The following is a 21,204-nucleotide window of genomic DNA, read 5'->3' on the forward strand; positions in this document are numbered from 1 at the left end:
TGTTGTGAGTACACAACTCTGTATTTTTTCTCCATTGCTGACTATATAGTGGATTTCTGCGTGGACATGAACTATAAGCCAAACCACGTAAATATGTGTGTTTTCTGTGCTTACTTCTTTTTATCTCTGTTTTACTTTTATTTGAATGCTATTCAAATCTGTTTTCTTGGATTTTTCCACAACAATAAATCTAAATCTAAATCCTATACTTCTTGAGTTTCTTCGTAAACCTGAATTTTGGTCTTTTTGTGCAAGATGTACTCTAAACCCTACCAAACTTTGTCGCTTTGTACAGCTATCCATTCAAACCCTACACAAAATTTGATTGAAAAATTCCAATCCTAGGATTATTTTCTTTATTTGAAGATTTTCTTCATTTGGAGTAAGTATGCAATTCTTGCAGTTAAGCCCTCTGTTACCCCAATCAATATCCTCTTTAGTACTAATACTCTTAAACCCTTTCTAACCTATTCTTACGTCCATACTCATGCTTTGATCATATTGGTCCTACATCTGCACCCGGGAGTAAGGGTGTCAATTGGATCAGATTTGGCCCAATCCGATGAATACTTTAAACCATTTTGGACCAATCTAAGTTAATGTTTGGATCATTCAATCTGTTCAAATTGGTTTTAATTTGAATTGGTTTCAACTCAAACTTGATTCATTGACACCTAATCAATGGACCGGATATTGGTTCAATCCGACCAATCCAATATAAATTCATTATAAATGAGGTCCAATCTGGACCATTAAATCTGGACTGGTCCAATTCAATATATCTTACTTGATGGGTCCAATCCAAAGCTGCGAGGGTTTATTTGAAACACTTCTTTTTGGGGCTACACAACAAGAGGGTAGCCATCTCCAATCCCCTGCACCCCCAACCGTGGCGACAGAGGGAGTTGATCTCAGGTCTCTGTTATTTGAAGCCTAGCGCTCTATCTCTATTTGCTTAAATGTTGGGTAATGCACATCTAAAAGGTACTAAGATTTCGTCCACAGTACTATTGGTCTTGCCATGATCCTTGGTGAGGTAAAACTTCCAGCTGTACAAATAACAAACCACAACTAACTCTGACTAACTCCCTAATAATTCTAATTGTGCAACAGAAACGTTTTTGGAGAATGAAGGTGGGAATAGGAGAGAAGGATGAAGGTGCTAGACATGGAGGAGGCCAAGAAACAGCTTCTGTTGTCCTTTCCCATGATCATTACCAACGTCTCTTATTACGCCATCCCTCTCATCTCTATCATGTTTGCTGGTCACCTGGGTGAGCTTGAGCTTGCAGGCGCCACCCTCGCTAACTCTTGGGCCTTTGTCACTGGTTTTGCTCTCATGGTCAGCAACTCTCATCACTTCTTCTTCTTCTTTATCTGGTGGCAGAAAATTGCTCTTATGTGGATCATAAATTAAAGCAAAACGAGATTAATAGTTGAGAGATAATCTATCATGTGTTTTTTTTCCTCCTTTTCTTTTTATTTTTTTAAATGTTCTAATGAGTTTGCTATTGCAAATAAATTGCTTTCTGATCTGTTTGACTTCACATCATTGATTAATCAGTCATCCCATCCTATCACAAATTAATAATAATTTTTAGGTTTGTACATTTGGAAACAGTGGGGAAATGTATTAAAGTATGGGGTGGGATGGGGTTTGGGAAAATAAAACCAAAAAACCAATAAAAATTTATGAGGGGGGGGGGGGTCAAACTATAAATTTCTCTAATTTTTTAAGAGATTACCTGCAACCTGCAGGTGCAATGAAAGTAAGGAATTTGTGAAAATCCTTAAAAACTTTCCCTCAACTTTGTTTTTCTCTCTTATTTTCTATCAGACTAAACATAGCCTTTAAGTCCTCCAAAATGGATGCCTAGAAAGACAATTGTCTCTCAATCTTGCCAATTACTACCTGTAGTAGACAGCTCCAATCCATCTGAAAATTCTAATCGATCAGTTGTGTCCATCCATAGAGTACTCCAACAGAGAGAAAAAGGGAGAGGTGGCAGAAAGCCATGCCTTGAAAGTCTCTTGTCTACCATTTTTATCATAGGACAGAAACAAACTGCTTTAATAAATAAACCGAATAACTTAAATTATGATAAGAGAGGAATTTAACTCGTGATAATAACAGAATAGAAGCTATATCCGGATTTATGTGATGATGGTGATGAATGGAAACAATAATATTTCATCTTTTTGTGAGAAATTTTCATTATGTATTTTTCCAACTTTTACTTTTCATGGTTCTATGCTACAATTTATTCCTTGTTTCATCCTGTTTTTCTTCAGACTGGTCTAGGTGGTGCGCTTGAAACACTTTGTGGTCAAAGATATGGTGCCAGGTTATACAGGATGTTAGGCGTATATTTACAATCTTCAATCATCATCTCTTTCATCTTCAGTGTCCTTGTAAGTTTTGTCTGGTTCTATTCAAAACCCATACTGGTTTTTCTTCATCAAGAGCACCAAATAGCCCAAATGGCTGGTCTCTACATGAAGTATCTGATCCCTGGTCTCTTCTCATTCGGCTTCCTGCAATGCGTTATCAGATTTTTTCAGACACAGTATGTCGTTACACCACTTGTTGTGTGCTCCCTGGTCCCATTGTTCATCCATGTCGGCCTTGCATATGTACTGGTTCACCTAACTCCTCTGGGTTTCAGGGGAGTACCATTATCAGCCGCTATATCATTGTGGATATCGTTGCTAATGCTGGCCTTCTATGTCAACTATGCTAACAAATTCAAGCATACATGGGAAGGTCTATCCATGGAATCCTTCCACTACGTACTACCAAGCATGAAATTGGCCATCCCCTCGTCAATCATGGTATGGTAAGTTAGCCTCTAATTCATGGTATTCTATTTTCTCTATATTCAGGCTTAATTTGGTCTGATAGATTGTCCTTTTCTTTATTTTATTTTTCTCTAATATCAGTCTGGAGTTTTGGGCTTTTGAGATTCTTGTGATACTGGCTGGATTGATGCCTAACTCAGAGAAAACTACATCTTTGATAGCAATATGGTATAGTTTCTTCACTCTCCTCTTGTACTTTCTACATGTTTTGAATTTACGCAGTGTAAATGTTTTAGCGTTAATCTATTTGGGAATTATCTAATCTATGTTATCAATGTAGCGTGAACACAGAGGCTGTGATATTCAATATTATCTATGGTTTCAGTGCTGCCGTAAGGTATGCTTGGAGAAGTGTTTGATGTAAACTGAGCTTTCTGTTAGATGAAATGTTTCTACCAGTTTTATCCAGATAATTAAACGGGCATTCTCTTGCAGCACAAGGGTGTCTAATGAATTGGGAGCAACAAACGTGGATAGAGCTAAGAATGCTGTGACAGTGACTCTCAAACTTTCCATTGTAGTAGCTCTTATAGTTGTTATAGCCCTGTTTCTTGGCCATAATATATGGGCTGGTCTCTTCAGTGATAGTCTTGTAATAAAGAGTGGATTTGCATCCATGACTCCACTTCTTGCCATCTCTATGTTTCTTGATTCGTCACAGGGTGTGTTATCAGGTCAGTGACATCCGTAGTTTCTACAATGATGAATTGTTTTCAGTCATTTACTTCAATTGATGCAGGCTTTCTTAATTTCACAGGTGTGTGCAGAGGATGTGGTTGGCAGCACTTGGCTGCATGGACCAACTTGGCAGCCTTCTACATTATTGGCATGCCAATATCTATCCTCCTTGGCTTTAAGTTTGGATTATATGCTAAGGTGATCTACCTATTGAATTCAATTTGCAAATCTGAACTTACCTGTCAAATGGGTCTGTTATTTTGGACTAATTCTTCAAATAAATATCTTTAATGTGACCAATCAAATAAATAATATTTCAGAACCCTGATATTACCATATATAACTCCAAGTCTCCAAGTTTAAAATTTATAATAATCTTGAAAAGGGAAAATACCTAATAAAGTCAGCATGTTTTGGTGCAGGGATTGTGGCTTGGTCTGATTTGTGGCCTCTTCTGCCAGGCCAGCACCCTTTTAGTGATTACATTGCGTAGAAAATGGACTAGACTGGAGATCTCTGTGAATGAACATAGTGAAAACCCTGATCCAGAACAGGTTTGAAAGCAGAGAAATAGCACCTACATGCTTGGTAAAAACTACAATATCTGGGGTTAAGTTAAAACCGGTTGCAAGTAAAATATGCATCTGCAGAGAAACATGAGCATGGGATATCTCAACTTCTGCAAATTGATTTTTTCATTTACACCCAGAAATGGAGTTTCAAAGTTGGTATTTATGAAGAAATGTTGAAATTTGAAGGCTGAACTCTGAAGTCAGCTTTTTCCTGAGACCTGGTTCTCTTGAATTGGCATAAAACAAAGTTGAGAAGAACTAACTAATTTTGGAGTTGTTGAGGTAGTGTTAACAGTTTCTTTATCTGTTATTGGATACAATGTTTTCCAGATAAACAAAGGACATCATGTGTAAAATAGCACTCCATTCTCCACGGGGTATTCTCGTGGAAGAAATATGTTGTCATCTTCTGGATGCAGCTTACTTAGAGACAACATAGACTTTGTATTTCAGCTTTAATTTGAGTTTTGTCCCTGATAAGTTTTCAATTGTCAAGCAAATACTTTTGATAGACTGTGTCTTCTTCAATGAGCATGATTGATATTTGATGGTTACAAGATGTGCATGCAGTCAAAAACTAGGACACAATATCATTGAGTATTACTAATGTTTAATGAAGTAAACCATCTCGGGGATCTTCTATGGGACCATGAGATCGTTGTTGACCAAGAGGCCTTGTGTGATCTTTTTATTAGTACCCCACTATATCCATGAGTCAGATTTCATCCCTAATCCTTGGAATTCACATCTCCTAAGCAAGGTTCAAAGTATTGAGGCACACAGTTTTTGCATATCGTGTGATTCAAAGGGCCATACTCTCAGATAAAAAAAAAAAAAAAAATCCATGCACTACAAGAAAAACAAGCTAAGCCGACGCTAGCTGAACCGCCGGCTTAGCCTTTAAAACCGCCGCCTTAGACATTAGCCGGCGATTAGGTGGCCTCCATCTTTAGTTGCATCACCCTAGGTCATGGATGCCGGCCTAGAAGACAATGACCGCCGTTGTAGGGACCCGGTCCAACCATTCATCCGCTGGCAGTATTTAGAGAACTGTCGGCCCATATAATGCGTGGCGGCGGTCCAAACCGTCGGGATAGGGTAGTTAGACAACAGTCTGATTGCCGGCATATTTATTGAGCCGGTGGTCCAAACCGCCAGCTTAGATTATTTTGTCATTTTAATAAACTGCCACCTTAGTTAAATTATGTAATCAAATCTGGCCATTTTAACTGCCAGCTTAGACTGAATTGTCATCTAGTTAAACCGTCACCATAAATGCCTTATTTCACCAAAGGTGGTGGTTAGGACCACCGGCATAGACGCATTATAAACCGTAAGCTTAGATATGTGTTGTCAAAGGTGGTGGTTTCTATGACCGCCAGCTTAGATATGATTTGGCAAAAATGATTTTTAGTGGCAGTCATAACTGTCGCTAAAGGTCTCTAAAACTGCCACTAGAAAATTTACCGGCAGCCAACGAACTATCGCTAGACTAATAAGCTAGGGCTGCAAGTGTGATGGTCCGAATCTGATCCGGACGAACTGCAAACCTACAAAAAACTGTTAATTACAGATTGCAGTTTTTCTGCAAAATCTTTCTTCTTCTCCTCCATGCACTCCAGCAGGTCTTCCAATGTAAAAAAAAAAAAAAAATAGAAAAACCCTAATTTTCTATTACTTACATCAGAAAAAACCTAATACAATTTTCTAAAAATAAAAAATATTACAGACCAATAATCAAATAATAATTTTCTCGAGTGTGTAGATCTTGGCACCATAAAAGAATTTGATCTCCATCACACAAACAACCCCAAAACCAAAGAAATCACAATAGAACAGTTCTAAATTATATCAGAATATAATCCTAAAAATTTCAGATCAATTCGCCCAAAATTGAGAACCGAATTCTCAGAAAACTACAAACTCCTCAAATTCGTCTAGACTAGTTTTGCCGATTTGAACCTTGGTTCAGATATGATCTTTTTCGGTTCAAGATTGAACATTTGGCTCTGATACCAATGAAGGAAGGTGTAATCCATCATATGGATGGCCAAACCATGCTGGATGGCTGGGCGAAATTTCAAAAATTTTCTTATGCTTTCCGAGAATTGAATTCCTAGTTTTAGAAAATTTGCATTTTTCAATGATCGTTCTTGCACCGAAACTGGATCAGATTTGAAACCAAAAAGAAGAGAGAAGTATGCCTGATACGGAATCCACAGATGTAGCCCCCAAAGTGGTAGTTCACGCCCAAATTGAATCCCAAAACCAATTTCCGCTGAAGTTGGCATAGCTTTGAATGGAGTCAGTTCAGCAACGTAGTTTTCAGCAAAACTGCAATCCAATTGGATGGATCGAGCAAGGCAAGTGAGCACAAAATTTCTTTGATTTTTCTTGCAAAAATTAGAGGTGGAACTAATCAAGATCAGTCCAAGAAACTAGAGATTGAACTAGGGTTTCTGGGCGGTAGGAGCAGAGAGAGAAGTGAGAGCAGAAGTTGGGATCTAGAGCAGTTTGCCCCCTCCCTTTTATAAGCCTTAAAAGAGAACCACTCCTAATCAAATTAGGAGGTTTGTAATCTAAATCTTTATTTGGATATGGACTCTATATTAAGATAGGTCATATCCTCTTAAGCAGTCATGTGACAGCTTGATTAATCTTATTAATCATGGGCTTTAGGCCCATTAAACAAGTGGCTCATGTCCCAAGAAAGTTATTGGCCCATTTAGGTTCAATTTGTATGGCGTGTGACCCCAACAATGACCTCACATAATCCCACATGGGTTCGGCCCAACCTTAATAAAATGGCTTGGCCGAGTTCACTTCCAAATGCAGTAAACCCCTGAATCCATCAATATGGGTTCTTAATGGTTCCAACATTTACAGTTAAATGATCATTGAGTCCAGCCATCCTATGAAGGTCCAAGGATAATGGACTTAAGCAAGATATAGCCCCCATCAGGCAAACAACCCTTAATGGTCTCTTGCACTTAACCTCTCAGCCCACAATGATCAAACACTGCCCGACAAAGAAGGACCTCTCCTCTGACTGCAAGGTGCAGTGTTGCACTCTCTACTCAGATGGGTCCCGGGAATTAAAACATTTTGCAAACACTTTTCTTAAAATATAATATATAAATATCATATGAATATATTTTACAAAACAAAACTCAAACATGGTTGAAATTGACTACCGACAGTTTAGGTTTCCATCAGAGATAGTGCAATTTCGATCATTCACTTTGTTTGACAAAGGGTTTGATCCTATCACTATGATCACCCACTAAAGTGAATTCTCAGATTGCCCCAGCATACCAAGGTTTTGACCCCCAAAGGATCTCACTGATTGGCACATCAAAGACAACCCGATCTAACACTCAGTGCAGTACCATAATCAAGTTTAGGGGTTATGTGTAATTTTCTAGTTTTTCCCATTAGTCTCCAAGGTCCAGGGCATAATTGAAAATTGGCCCGGGTTTAGTGCTTCAAACAAGAACTCACTACATGTGCTTCGGGTCTAACCCTAGAACCCGAGACAGGCTGCCCCAACCTCTTTGGCAACACATTAGTGTCAACCTTGGTAGGATAAACACCCCAAGTCTATCCAACAGCTGAGAATATCCTAAACTAACACGAGTCTCATAAGTGTCTAATTTAAGGGGTAATTACACAGAAGCACACCAATGATAATATGGAACAATTATGTACTTTTATTTATTCACAATAAATATATCTGTACATCAATCTTGATTGGAACTAAGGGCAATACTGTCTAACAACATGCACCTCACAATCCATTCAAACCATGTATTTGAAACATCTCCCCACGGAGAGAGATGTTCCCAACGTACATTGAGATGTACACTTGGGGGGCCAATATGATATTTCTTGTGGGAGTGAATTTATATATATATATATATGTGTGTGTGTGTGTGAAGAGATTTTATATTCTTCCTATGATTGGAGTCGTTGTTAGGCACTAGTTTGTTTGTTTTTTTTTTTTTTTATAATAGATAGAGTTACCATTCCTTCAAAAAATCAACATGCAAAGTTCTCAAAATGGGGGGAGGTAAATCAGTCCACACAACCTCCCTATCAAAAGTCTAGGCCCTTGTAGTTGATTCATGGGCTATAGCATTCCTTTCTATAGGAATGTAGATAAAAGTCATAGAAATATTTATAGACAAAAACTTAATGTGGTCCACCAAGTGCCACAAATTCGGGGTAATACCAACTTCCCCAGAATTCAAAACATTTACAACATTCAAGCTATCAGATAAAATAGAGGTATTTTGAAGATGTTTTCCAAAAGCAAAAAGGAGAGCAGCCTGAATCACACACAACTCCATCTCCAGAGTCGAGCCATTTACATGAGATTTCCCCCTACATCAGTCAGAAAATCCCTAGAGTTAGTTAGACAAAGGCATAGGACATAGAACCCTTGTCCATTCCTTCAAACACTTCGATCACAAAGAAATATATAATCAACAGAATTACTTAAAGTACTCCAAGGAGGGGAAAAAGTGTGTTTTTCCAGAACACTCAACATTATGCTCATGCAAATCAACAACATTAGAGGCATCATTCATTGCACTTTGGGTATAAGAAAAATCTTTTTGAGCCGTATGGTTTTTTCCTCTAAAGATAGAATCATTTTTTAACCTCCAAATATAATAAGGCAAAACCTCTATGGGCCATAATTTCAGTAGAGATAACAAAACCTCGCAAAACCCTTCAAAGGAAAAGCATATATATGGGCAGAATGGGAAGATTCCAAACCTTTCTAAAAAGTGCCTTTATAGCATGACTGAGAGATAAATTTCTATCTTCCACAAGCTTCTGGATGGTCAAATTCAGAGTAAATTTCTCTTTCTTACCAAGGGTCCAATAAAAATAGTCTTTTTTGCAGGGATCTAAAAATATGTCCGAATAATCAGATCCAACCAGTCCTCATTAAAATGCTGCCAAAGAACTGGAGTATTCCAATTCCCTCATGCAATGGTAATATCCTGGAGAGTTGGATAATCGGGGTTGGTCATTGTACAGGACTTGGGCGGGCCAATCTGTGTTTGCATTGGTCTAGCTTGCATTTTTACATAGGTTGGATATGGATTTTTCGTCCTTTGGATTGGGCCTGGGCCCAAAAGTTTGCCCTTTTTATTTTTTAAGTTAGCCTTGGGCCTAGCCCTTAGGTAGCCCGAATCTAGCATGACCATATGTATGTATATATGCACATATAAACACATATTTGCATACATATGCATGTATGAACAATTTTCTTAATAAATTATACATATACACATGCATACATATATATATAACCAACCCGAGCTCAGATAAGACTCAAGCCCAACCTAAATGCATCAAATTTTAGTGCTGGCTGGGATTGGATTAGATAGTTTGGGCTTAACCTTGGGCACAGACTGGACTTGGGCTTTAGGCCTAATTCTTAGGGTTGGGTCTAGGTTCAGTTAAAACCTTGCCCAGGTTAACCTACTTGCACCCCTACTTTGGGTTGTGAAAAATAAAGTTGAGCCAAAAAGTGTTTTGTGTAGTTATAATCTAAGGCTGTTTGGGTTGTGAAAAATAAAATTGATCCAAAAAGTGTTTTGAGTGGTTAGTTATAATCTAAGGATACCTTTAATTGCAGTGGAAAATCCTTGACGTAAAAGTCAGTCGATGGAAAAGTCATTCGAATGGACTGATGAGGGATTTTTAATGTAAGAATCAATGTAAGTGTACATCGATAAAATTGATCTATCATTTACATTGATTTATAATGGAAAAGTCAATCAATTAGATGGTTTACATTGATTTTCGATGTGAATTTTACATTAGAAACAAACACTTGAAAAAATAGACCGGGTGAGGAATTTTACATTAATCCGCTTTTACACCGGAAACAAATGCATGTAAATGCAAACTGATAATGAAGTTTTGCGATGAATCGCATTTACACCACAATCAAACACAGCCTAAAGGAAAAACACTTTTAAGCCTCCAAGCACAAAGGCTAAGGACCCGTTTGAAGGGCTGAAGCTTTGATCGATGACAAGTAAAAACTGCTTTCGAGAAGCTACTAAATGCTAATCTGTTGTTACTTGCCTTGGCCTTACAATTCATATGTTTATTATAGGGCGACTAAGGGTGGGCATAGATCCGGTCAGCAGGGTACTAGCAGTGAAGTCCACTGACCATAACCATGGAGAGATTTCAGTCACAGGTTTCATTGCGTGCCTCTTCATTTTGGGTGGTATGTGCATGAGTGACCAAATCAGCTAGGGCATCAACAGTTCGGGACCTAAAATAATATGGTGATCATCTTAAAATTTTAATCCATTTATTTTATTTTTTCCACGCTCTATTAATGTTTGTCTCACTTTTGGTCTCTCTCTCATAACTTCAAAATATAATTAGACTTATTATATTTTATTTATATAATGTTTATTCAATCAAGTAGAGTGGTTGAATTGAATGGTAATATTATTGTTTACCCATGGCCACTAGCCAAAGTGGTTTATGTCAGGTCTGACTTTAACCCCAAACTCTGGTGCAGGCATGATTTGATCCCATGTCCTTACTACAACCAATTGGGTAGCTAGTTGTCACTTTTCATTAAGGATTTGGTCCATTGATAATATATATATATATATATATATATAGAGAGAGAGAGAGAGAGAGAGGAAAGAAGGGAGGTGAGGGTCTTCATAGCTCACACTACCTCTTCCTCATTTCCTTTCTTACACATGCATACATTTATTTTTAAATTAAATCATTAGAAACCTCATGGGTTTTCATTCTTTATCTCTCTCTCTCTCCCTCCCATAACCTTAATAGTCAAGGTTTGTAACATCTCCTCTCTCCATTAAATCTTTATTTTCTTCTTAAATATCTCTTAATACCTTTTGGCTCTATAATAAAGTATGGTGTAAATTAGATGGGTTGGGTTAGGTTAAGTGTCAACCTAAATATGAACCTTAGCTTCGACCCAAATTAATGTCAAAAAACCCAAAATTTCTCACCAGTACATGAGAAGAACCAATCTAAACAAATCATTGCTCATTTCCTTATGTTATTAGGTTTTTTATTTTGTTTTGCTCCTTTCCTTGGATTCAGGTTTTTCCTTCTATTTTTATTAATTTATTTTAATGTAGATTTATTTCATGAACTGTTCTGGTTCAAAAATAAAATGGAGTAAGAAAGAACTTAATGTGAGTCTTTGGTTATCTTCATCAGTTTAATTTTGAAATTATTTTATTTTTTAACTTGGTTATTAATCTCATGCTAAGCACATTTTTTGGCTTTATAGGGCTACACAATGGGAGGTAGGCCAACACCTCAACATAGGTCTCTACTAACTAGCTAGATAAGGTATCAACTGAGCCACCATCAATTGGTTTATGTGCTTCTCATAATATATAAGCTATATAAAAAGGAAATTTTAAAACTCAATAACAAAAAATAAAATAAATCATTAAAAATATAATTTGGCAAAATAAAAGCCCTCATAGGTCTTCATTGTTTCTCATAAAATCCATATTTATTACTCTCTAATAAGACCATTCTTAAATCTCTATCTCTCACTCCCCTTAATATGAACCTTAGCCTGGACTTAAACCAATGTCAAAACCAAAATTTTCCCACCAATACATGGGGTAAACCAATTTTCACTTTTATTAATTCAATGTAGATTTGCTTCATGGATTGTTTTGGTTCAATATTAAAATCCAATAAGAAAGCACTTAATGTGAACCTTTGGTTATCTTTGTGAGTTCAAACTTGAAATTGTATTCTAACTTGGTTATAGATCTCATGATAAGTACATTTTTTTTTGCTTTACAAGGGTACACAACTGGGGTAGCTCATTCCCCAAACCCTTAACCTCCCAACCTTAGTGGTAGTAGGATTTGATCCTAGGCCTCCGCTTCAACTAGCCATAGAACCTATCAATTAATCCACCCTTAGTTGGTTCTCATGCTAAGCAATTGATTTATGTACTTCTCATAATATATAAGCTATATAAAAAGGAACAAGTTTGAAGTTCAATAACTAAAAAAGAAAATAAAATTATATTTTCTACCATTTTATGTGTAAAGAACTAAAAATATATAAAATCCTTGTAAACTCCCGACTACTAAAATTTTCTCTTAAAATGCATTTTTAATAAGCAGCTCGTGCATCACACAAGTCAACATTAGTACTATATATATAGAGACATGGTCCATGCCAGTAGCCCTCCCCTTCTCCCATTCCCTCTCCTCTCCTTTCTTCCTTACCCAATCCCTGCTCTCTCATTGAGTTTCTCCCTTGATTCCTTTCACACTACCTAGGCCTCTTAATAGGCCACATGACAAGAGAATTATCAAGGCAAGAAAGAGAGATTTGCTTTTCCCATGTTTAGCCAAGTGGCACCACTATCCCCCACTTTCTCATAAATTATATCTAATTCCTATTTATCTCCTAAGTTATCCCTAATTCCTATTTATCCTCTCCCCCCACTTTTCATCTATATGTGTCTAAAGAAAGTTTGAATTAAAAAATTTAGGAATTATTTAAATATTATAATAAAATTATGTAACAACTTTAAAATATTTATTAAAAACACAAAAATAATTATAATATATTTATTAATAATACTCATATTATTAATAATTTTATATTTTTGTAAAATTCATAATGAAATTATGTAATAACAATATAAATTATAATTTTATGGATGATTCAATTTAATGACTAAATAATATTTTAAAAATTTAAATAATAAAATTATATAAATTCTATTAAAATAATAAATTAAAAAATAAAAAAAAATATTTAAATATTTCAATAACTAAATATTTTAAATAATAAAATATTAAAAATAGCTAAATGATTATATAAAAAAAATATTTAATACTACATAATAAATTTGAAATAAATAAAATTTAAATAAATATAAGTTTTAAATATTTTACATATTATTTAAATATTTAAAATAACTAATTTTAAATAGTTAAAATAATGAAATAATGTAATCAATTTAAAAAAAAATCTTAAAAGTACAAAGATAATTATAATAGATTTCATAATACTCGAATTAATAATAATTTTATATTTTACAAAATTAATAACGAAATTATGTAATAATAAATTATATTTTATGAAATTAAAATAGTATAAATTATAATAATAGCAAAAATAATTAATATGTTAAAATTTAATGATAATATAATTAATAATATTTGATAATAAGAATATAACACATAAATAATTTAAGGTTTTTTATATATTATTAAAATAATGGAAAATATATCAAATAATTTATAGGTAATGAAGCTTCCATTTAACAAAAATATGTAATAACTTTCAAGCAAATACTTTGAATAAGTTTTAAAAGTAGAATAATAATTGAAATTATTAATGTACTAATAATAAAAATATTATTTCGCTTAAATCAACTAATATTTCTAGAAAATAACTTTCAAAGAAAATATTTATTAATAATAATTTAGATTTTTAATCTATATTTATTATATATATATCATAAAATTAATATTTATTGTATTTTTATTATAAATATATTTTGAATAATTATGTATAAATCTAATTTTGTTTTGTTATTTAATAGAAAATTTCAATAATTATTGGGGATTAAATTATTGTTATTTAAAATTTAATTTATTGTACTTATTTGATTTATTGTATTTTTTTATAAATTTTTTAGTAATTATATATTTTTGTTATAATTTATTTGAGACTAAACTATTATTGGAGATTACATTATTTGTTGACTAATTTAATATATTTTCAGTATTTATCGTATTTTTATAATTATTTTATTATTATTTTATTTATTGTATTTTTATTATTTATTTATTGTATTTTTGTTATCAATTTTCAATAATTATAGGAGACTAAACTATTATTATTTATTAGAAGTTAGACTATTAATTTAACTGAAAGTAGGAGTGTTCACAAGTTGGTTCAGTTTGATTGTAGGTTGTTTGGCCAATCAAACCGACATAGTCGAGTTGGGGAGTTGGCCACCCAAAATCGACCGACCATTAGTGAAAACCAGCTAACTTGGTTTGTATCGATTTGGGTCAATTTTGGTTTGGTTAGTTGGTTCAAAAGATTTAAACTTAAAAATTTAAATTTAAATTTAAAAATTATAGTAGTATTATTAAAAAAATAAATTAAAAATTAAAAATTTATAGTATAAAATATTTTAGACTAAAAAATATAGGATTTTTCTTAATTTCCTGTATTAAAAAATTATATTTAAAATATAAAATATTAATATATATCTATGGTCGGGTTGGTTCAATTTTGGTTGGTTTACAAATGGACAAACAGAAATTGACCTAACCTGTTTGGTTTGGGAAATTGGCAAATTGCTGAACCGAAGCCAATAGCAAATACTAGAAAATTGACCAAATTAGGTCGAGTTAGGTTGGGTTGGTTGGCTTCATCAGTTTGATGAAAAGTTTTAGTTGAAATTAATTATTGTTATTTTTGTATTACAAAAAAATATTAAAACTAGTATATAACATATAAATAATTATTAATTATTTAAAAAGTTAAAGTTTAAAACAATTGTATACTCTTATGTGTTTAAGAGAGAGAGAGAAAGAGTGGCATTTTGAAATGTCTATACTGTTGTATACTCTTGACTTCAATGCCCTCCATTTGTGAATTTCCATTTGAAATTGAATATGCTCTATCAAATTGATGCGGCAACAATTCAATCTAAAACAAAAGCCCACCAACTAGGGATGTTAATGGGTTGGGTTAAATGGAAACCGAACTTGACTTGGTCCTATAGGGTCAGACTTATTTGGGTTTAGGGTTGTGTTAGGGTTTCAATGCTTCAACCCGAGTCAGGTTTGGGCCCAGTTGCCTTGACCCGATGGCTCATTATGCCCCTATATATTATTATAATTTTGCATGCCTTCTAACCCCATAATCTTAAATTTTAGGTATTATTTTGATGTTCTTTTTATTTTTCTTTTAGTATGGGGGAAATGCATCTTGAAACACAAACAAAATATCAACTTAAATTAATGGTTATTGGGCTTTAAAAATATTATAAAAATGCAATTGATAGGTACCCTATATGATTGGGTTGTGTTTGGTTGAAGTATTGTAGGGTTGTTTTAGGGTTGAAGTCAATGTTTTTTATACTGATGAAAAGTTTTTTCTTTCTTTATTTCTTTTAAAGTGATAATTGATAAGTTCTTACTTTATTTGTACAAAACAAAAAAAAGTGAAGTGGCCTTGGTTGACCAATCTCGATCTACGAGCCTATCCACACCTACCCACAGGATACTGCAGCTATTATACATTAGGAACATCTCTTCATAATGACAACATATAAACACGGAAGATGTTCTTAATGTACAGCTGTAGTGTTCTGTGGGTAGGAGATCCAATCTCAGTCTATTAGGGGTTGTTTTGATGTAAGTCAACAGTTTGCCAATCAACTTGAGTTCAAATCAGCCCCCCACAACGTTCCACAGCACATCTTCGCCATGTATTGGGAATATTTTCCGATGATAATCTTAAAAATGATATTATCATCGGGAGATGCTCTCAATACACGGCAAAGATATGCTGTGGGACGTTGTGGGGGGCAATCTCGTGGGGGAATTTGAATTCAATCAACTTACAATGAAGATTAATGATGCTGCCCCTATATTCTCTTGCAACACAATCAATTGCAGCTTGACCCATCCCTTGGACACATGAAGCATCAAAATTGAATTTAATTTGGTTATACTTTGGGAGGCCAACTAATGCATCTTAATTATGGTGTTTTTTCTTTCACAACCTGTTAGGGAAGGCAAAGAAAATTAAGGTGAAATCATCTTTTATCAATGGTCGCCTTATCAAAGAGATTTATTTCTCTGAAGCCAAATGTTCCAAATAATAAAAGCCAATCTTTTTGCCTTAGACTTGGCATCAGGAAAGGCTTTTTATTCTCTTGAGCCAAGCTAATCTATCTTCACATTCATGGGGTCCAAAGAGTATCTGATTAACTAGCAACCTTTAGTTGCTTATTAACAGCTGCCAGCATGCAGTTCACAAATAGGTGGTCTGTGTCCTCCAGTTCTAGACCACATAGATTTTATCTCCTAGGCCCTAACTCTTTTCTTGTAAACTAGTTTTGCTGAGAACCTTCCCAACAATAACATGCCATAGAAGAAAAAAATTATTTTTGGGATTCTCACCAAAATTAATTTTTCAGATGCAATACATCTTGGGTATCCTGAGTTCTTGTGCATTTAGCTAGGTGGCTGCAGACTTGATGCTAAATTGACCATTTGATGAGCTGGGTTCCTAGACCTGTTTATCCTCCACGCCCTCCCTTGAGATATAGGTTCCTTTTATTTTAGCTAAGATTTCTGCAGAGAGAGTGACACATAATGAGTTTAATTAAGTCCTACTCTCTATTTTGTTGATTAATATAAACCACTCAACTTTTGCACTTAAGTCATGGTTTTGTAGGCCCTCTTGCTTAGCTTTGTTCCTTAAGGGCCTCTCGCCCTTCCAATTATCCACCCAGAAAGAAATGTTCTTTTTCCATCGATCTCAGACCTTTTTTTAACTTCAAGCCTTTTCCTTTCAAGTATCTGGCTTTGATGAGATTGACCAACAGACTGTTCTCATCGTTTAGAATTCTCCAATAATAACTTTTCCATACAGGCTGAGTTAATGTCTTTGGGCTTTCTAATGCCACGCCACGGCCACTGACCTCTGTACAGGCTGAGTATTTATGGTTGAGGAGGCTTTCAAATGTTTTTAAAGACTGAAGTCTTATAGGACAACAACATGTTTTTTTATTTATGTTTTTGCCTGTTTGGATGACTGATAAGTTCTTTCGATAGATTTTGGGTATCCTCCATGGGGCATGGGCTATATGCTCTATACGACAACTTGCTGCGTCACCATGGGCTCCACCACCACAGCTGTTGCGGCATGTGCCAACCGGTGGTTGTTAGGTCTCCCCCTGGTTGTAGCAGTTGCACGATTAAGGGGGTGTTCTGGGTTATGCAAGTTGCCTTTTCTCATCTCTCAACCACTCCTTATGAGATTTCTCATTGAAATCCAATAATCTTTCAGTCTTTGTTAGACATCCTCCTCGCAGAGCAGAGAATTAGGGGAGGAGGTTATCCATCCAAGTCTAAGAAATTAAAGGCGTAGGAGGAGAAGAAAATCACCAGGCAAAGAGGGTGTAAGGATGAATTATTCGAGTGGTGCAACAGAACCGTTTTTATTGGAGAGGAGAGAATCAGGATGGAGGAAGGTGTTGGACATGGAGGAGGCCAAGAAACAAGTTCTGTTCTCTTTGCCCATGATCCTTACCAACGTCTCTTATTACGCCATCCCTCTCATATCCGTCATGTTTGCTGGTCACCTGGGTGAGCTTGAGCTTGCAGGCGCCACCCTCGCTAACTCTTGGGCCTTTGTCACTGGTTTTGCTCTCACGGTCAGCAACTCTCACCGCTTCTTCTTCTTCTTTAGAAGAATTACATTGCAGACTTGATCCATCCAATTCCGGTGTTTGGATAAAATATAGGGAAACCACTTGAGTTGACACTTCAATGGGACAAATTGGAATTGTCGCCAAGTAGATAGCAATCTAGTGGCAGAAGAGTACTCTTATGTGGATCATAAATTAAAACAAAACGAGATTATTAGTTGAGAGATGATCTATCATGTGGTTTTTTCCTGCTTTTCTTTTTATTTCTTTTAATGCTTTAATGAGTTTGCTATTGCACAAATTGCTCCGTGAATGATCTGTTTGACCTTACAGCATTATTGATGGATTAGTTATCCTTTCCCCTCGCGAATTACTAATTATGTTTTTTTAAGCGATTACCTGCAAGTCTGCAACCTGCAGGAGCAATGAAAGTGAGGACTTTGTGAAAATCCTGAAGAACTTTCCCTCAACTTTGTTTTTCCCTCATATTTTCTATCAAATCAAAGATAGCCTTTTAAGTCCTCCAAAATGGATCCCTAGAAAGCCAATTGTCTCTCAATCTTGCCAATTACTACCTCGAGTAGATCCACCTGAAAATGCTAATTCATCAGTTAAGTCCATCCACGGACTCCAACGCAGAGAAAATGAGAAAGGTGGCAGAAAGCCAAGCCTGGAAAGTCTCTTATCTATCACTATTATCATAGGACAGAAACAAACTGTTTTAATAAATAAACCAAATAGCTTAAATCATGATAAGAAAGGAATTTAAATCATGATAATAACAGAATAGAAGCTATATCAGGATTTATATGATGATAGTGATGGATGGAAACAATAAATTTTAATCTTTTTCCGAGTAATTTTTATTATGTATTTTTCCAACTTCTACTTTTCATGGTTCTATGCTAAACCTGTTCCTTGCTTCATGCTGTTATTCTTCAGACTGGTCTAAGTGGTGCGCTTGAAACACTTTGTGGACAAGGATATGGTGCCAAGTTATACAGGATGTTAGGGGTATATCTACAATCGTCAATCATCATCTCTTTCATCTTCTCTGTCCTTGTATGTTTTGTCTGGTTCTATTCACAACCCATACTGATTTTTCTTCACCAAGATCCTCAAATAGCCCAAATGGCTGGTCTCTACATGAAGTATCTAATCCCGGGTCTCTTCTCATTCGGCTTTCTGCAATGCATCCTCAGATTTCTTCAGACACAGACTGTTGTAATACCTCTTGTTGTGTGCTCCCTGGTCCCATTGTTCATCCATGTCGGCCTTGCATATGTACTGGTTCACTTAACTCCTCTGGGTTTCAGGGGAGCACCATTGGCAGCTGCTATATCATTGTGGATTTCATTGCTAATGCTGGCCTTCTATGTCAACTATGCTAACGGGTTCAAGCGTACATGGGAAGGTCTCTCCATGGAATGCTTCCACCACGTACTGCCAACCATGAAGTTGGCCATCCCCTCTGCAATCATGGTATGGTAAGTTAACTACTGCTTCATGGTATTCTATTTTCTCTATGCTCAGGCTTAATTTGATCTGATAGATTGTCATTTTTTTATTTTATTAATTTTCTCTAATATCAGTCTGGAGTTGTGGGCTTTTGAGATTCTGGTGATACTGGCTGGATTGATGCCCAACTCAGAGAGAACTACTTCTTTGATAGCAATGTGGTATAGCATCTTCACACTCCTCTTGTACATTCTACATGTTCTGAATTTGAGCATTCTAAATGTTTTAGTGTGATTCTATTTTGGGAATTATCTGATCTATGTTATCAATGTAGTGTGACCACAGAGGCTGTGATATTCAATATAATCTATGGTTTCAGTGCTGCTGTAAGGTATGCTTGGGGAAGAGTTTGATGTACCTGAGCTTTCTGTTAGATAAAATGTTTTCACCAGTTTTACCTAGATAATTAAAGGGGCATTCTCTTACAGCACAAGGGTGTCAAATGAATTGGGAGCAACAAATGTGGATCGAGCTAAGAACGCTGTGGCAGTGACTCTCAAGCTTGCTGTTGTTCTGGCTCTTATAGTTGTTATAGCCCTGCTTCTTGGCCATAATATGTGGGCTGGTTTCTTCAGTGACAGTCTTGTAATAAAGAGTGGATTTGCTTCCATGACTCCACTGCTTGCCATCTCTTTATTACTTGATTCAGCACAGGGTGTGTTATCAGGTCAGTGACATCCGTAGTTTCTACAATGATGAATTGTTTTCAGTCATTTACTTCAACTGACGCAGGCATTCTTAATTTTACAGGTGTGTGCAGAGGATGTGGTTGGCAGCATTTGGCTGCATGGACCAATTTGGCAGCCTTCTACATTATTGGCATGCCAATAGCTATCCTCCTTGGCTTTAAGTTTGGATTATATGTTAAGGTGATCTATCTATTGAATTCAATTGCATATCTGAACTTATCTGTCAAATGGTTCTGTTGTTTTAGACTAATTCTTCAGATAAATATATATAGTTAATGGCAGAAATCAAATAAATAATTGCTCGGATCCCTGATAATACCACATATAGTTCCAAGTTTAAAAGTTGTAATAATCTTGGAAGGGAAAATACCTGATAAAGTCAGCTTGTTTTGGTGCAGGGATTGTGGATTGGTCTGATTTGTGGCCTCTTCTGCCAGGCCAGCACCCTTTTGGTGATTACATTGCGTACAAAATGGAATAGACTGGAGTTCTCTTTGAACGGACATAGTGAAAACCCTGATTCGGAACAGATTTGAAAGTAGAGTAAGAGAAATAACACCAACATGCTTGGTAAAACTACAACATCTGGTTTTTGTTAAAACCAGTTAGCAAGAAATATTTGCATATGCGGTGAGGCATGAGCATGAGATATATCTCTACTTCTGAAAATTGTTTTTTTTTTTTTTTGATTTAGGCCCAGAAATGGAGTTTGAAAATTGGTATATATCAAGGAATTTTGAATTCTTAAAGCTGAACTCTGAAGTTAGCTTGTTCCTGTGACCTAGTTCTCTTAAACTGGCATAAAACAAAGTTGGGAAGAACTAACTTATTTTGTAGTTGTTGAGATAGTGTTAACAGTTCCATTATCTGTTATTGGACTGATGTTTTGTAGATAAACAGGGAGCTCATGTCTAAAGAGCTTTCCATCCTTCACGGGGTATTCTCATGGACGAAATATGTTGGCATCCTCTGTATGCAGCTTACTTGGAGGCAACATAGACTTTGTATTTAACCTTTTGGGGCATTTGATTTTTGGATTTTGAGAGGGGAGAAGTTGGTCAATGGGATTGTTAATCCTATTGACCAAGAAACTAGTGTTCTTTTTTCAGATTTGTGTGGGGAGGGGGTAAGTGATACCCATCTCCCAGGTGGTTAAATAACTTTTCCCTATGTGGGGAAAGTTGCCCGAACTTGGATGGGATAAAAATGTATCTTTTAATAATGAACTTTATGGCTAGAATGATCATTGTCTTATTTACCTAAGAAATAAAAAACATGAATAAACTAGAGTAAGTGCATTTACCTGGATAAATAACTTACCAAAAAATGAACCGAGGCCTTGAATTGTTATTATTTGTTTGTCCCTGATTAATTTTCAATTGTCAAGCATATACTTCTGATGGGAAATGTCTTCTTCAGTGAGCAT

At 35.5% G+C, this 21,204-nt stretch overlaps 2 protein-coding genes across 2 annotated transcripts; both read left to right on the forward strand.

The window, feature by feature from the left end:
- The first annotated feature begins 1,134 nt into the window (after window positions 1-1,134).
- LOC104608258 (protein DETOXIFICATION 18-like) lies at window positions 1,135-4,555 on the forward strand. The gene is made up of 7 exons (XM_010274187.2): window positions 1,135-1,342; window positions 2,293-2,837; window positions 2,941-3,027; window positions 3,140-3,196; window positions 3,295-3,533; window positions 3,617-3,735; window positions 3,960-4,555. Exons 1-7 carry the CDS (start codon window positions 1,154-1,156, stop codon window positions 4,095-4,097), a joined length of 1,374 nt encoding a protein of 457 aa, XP_010272489.1. The 5' UTR covers window positions 1,135-1,153; the 3' UTR covers window positions 4,098-4,555.
- Window positions 4,556-17,103: 12,548 nt separating this feature from the next.
- LOC104608202 (protein DETOXIFICATION 18-like) lies at window positions 17,104-20,633 on the forward strand. The gene is made up of 7 exons (XM_010274118.3): window positions 17,104-17,577; window positions 18,514-19,058; window positions 19,164-19,250; window positions 19,364-19,420; window positions 19,518-19,756; window positions 19,840-19,958; window positions 20,177-20,633. The coding sequence occupies exons 1-7, from the start codon at window positions 17,329-17,331 to the stop codon at window positions 20,312-20,314; spliced, it is 1,434 nt and encodes a 477-aa protein (XP_010272420.1). The 5' UTR covers window positions 17,104-17,328; the 3' UTR covers window positions 20,315-20,633.
- The last annotated feature ends 571 nt before the right edge of the window (window positions 20,634-21,204 follow it).

Source organism: Nelumbo nucifera, chromosome 1 (genome assembly GCF_055504915.1).
Source record: "Nelumbo nucifera cultivar China Antique chromosome 1, China Antique-T2T, whole genome shotgun sequence".
NCBI lineage: Eukaryota > Viridiplantae > Streptophyta > Magnoliopsida > Proteales > Nelumbonaceae > Nelumbo > Nelumbo nucifera.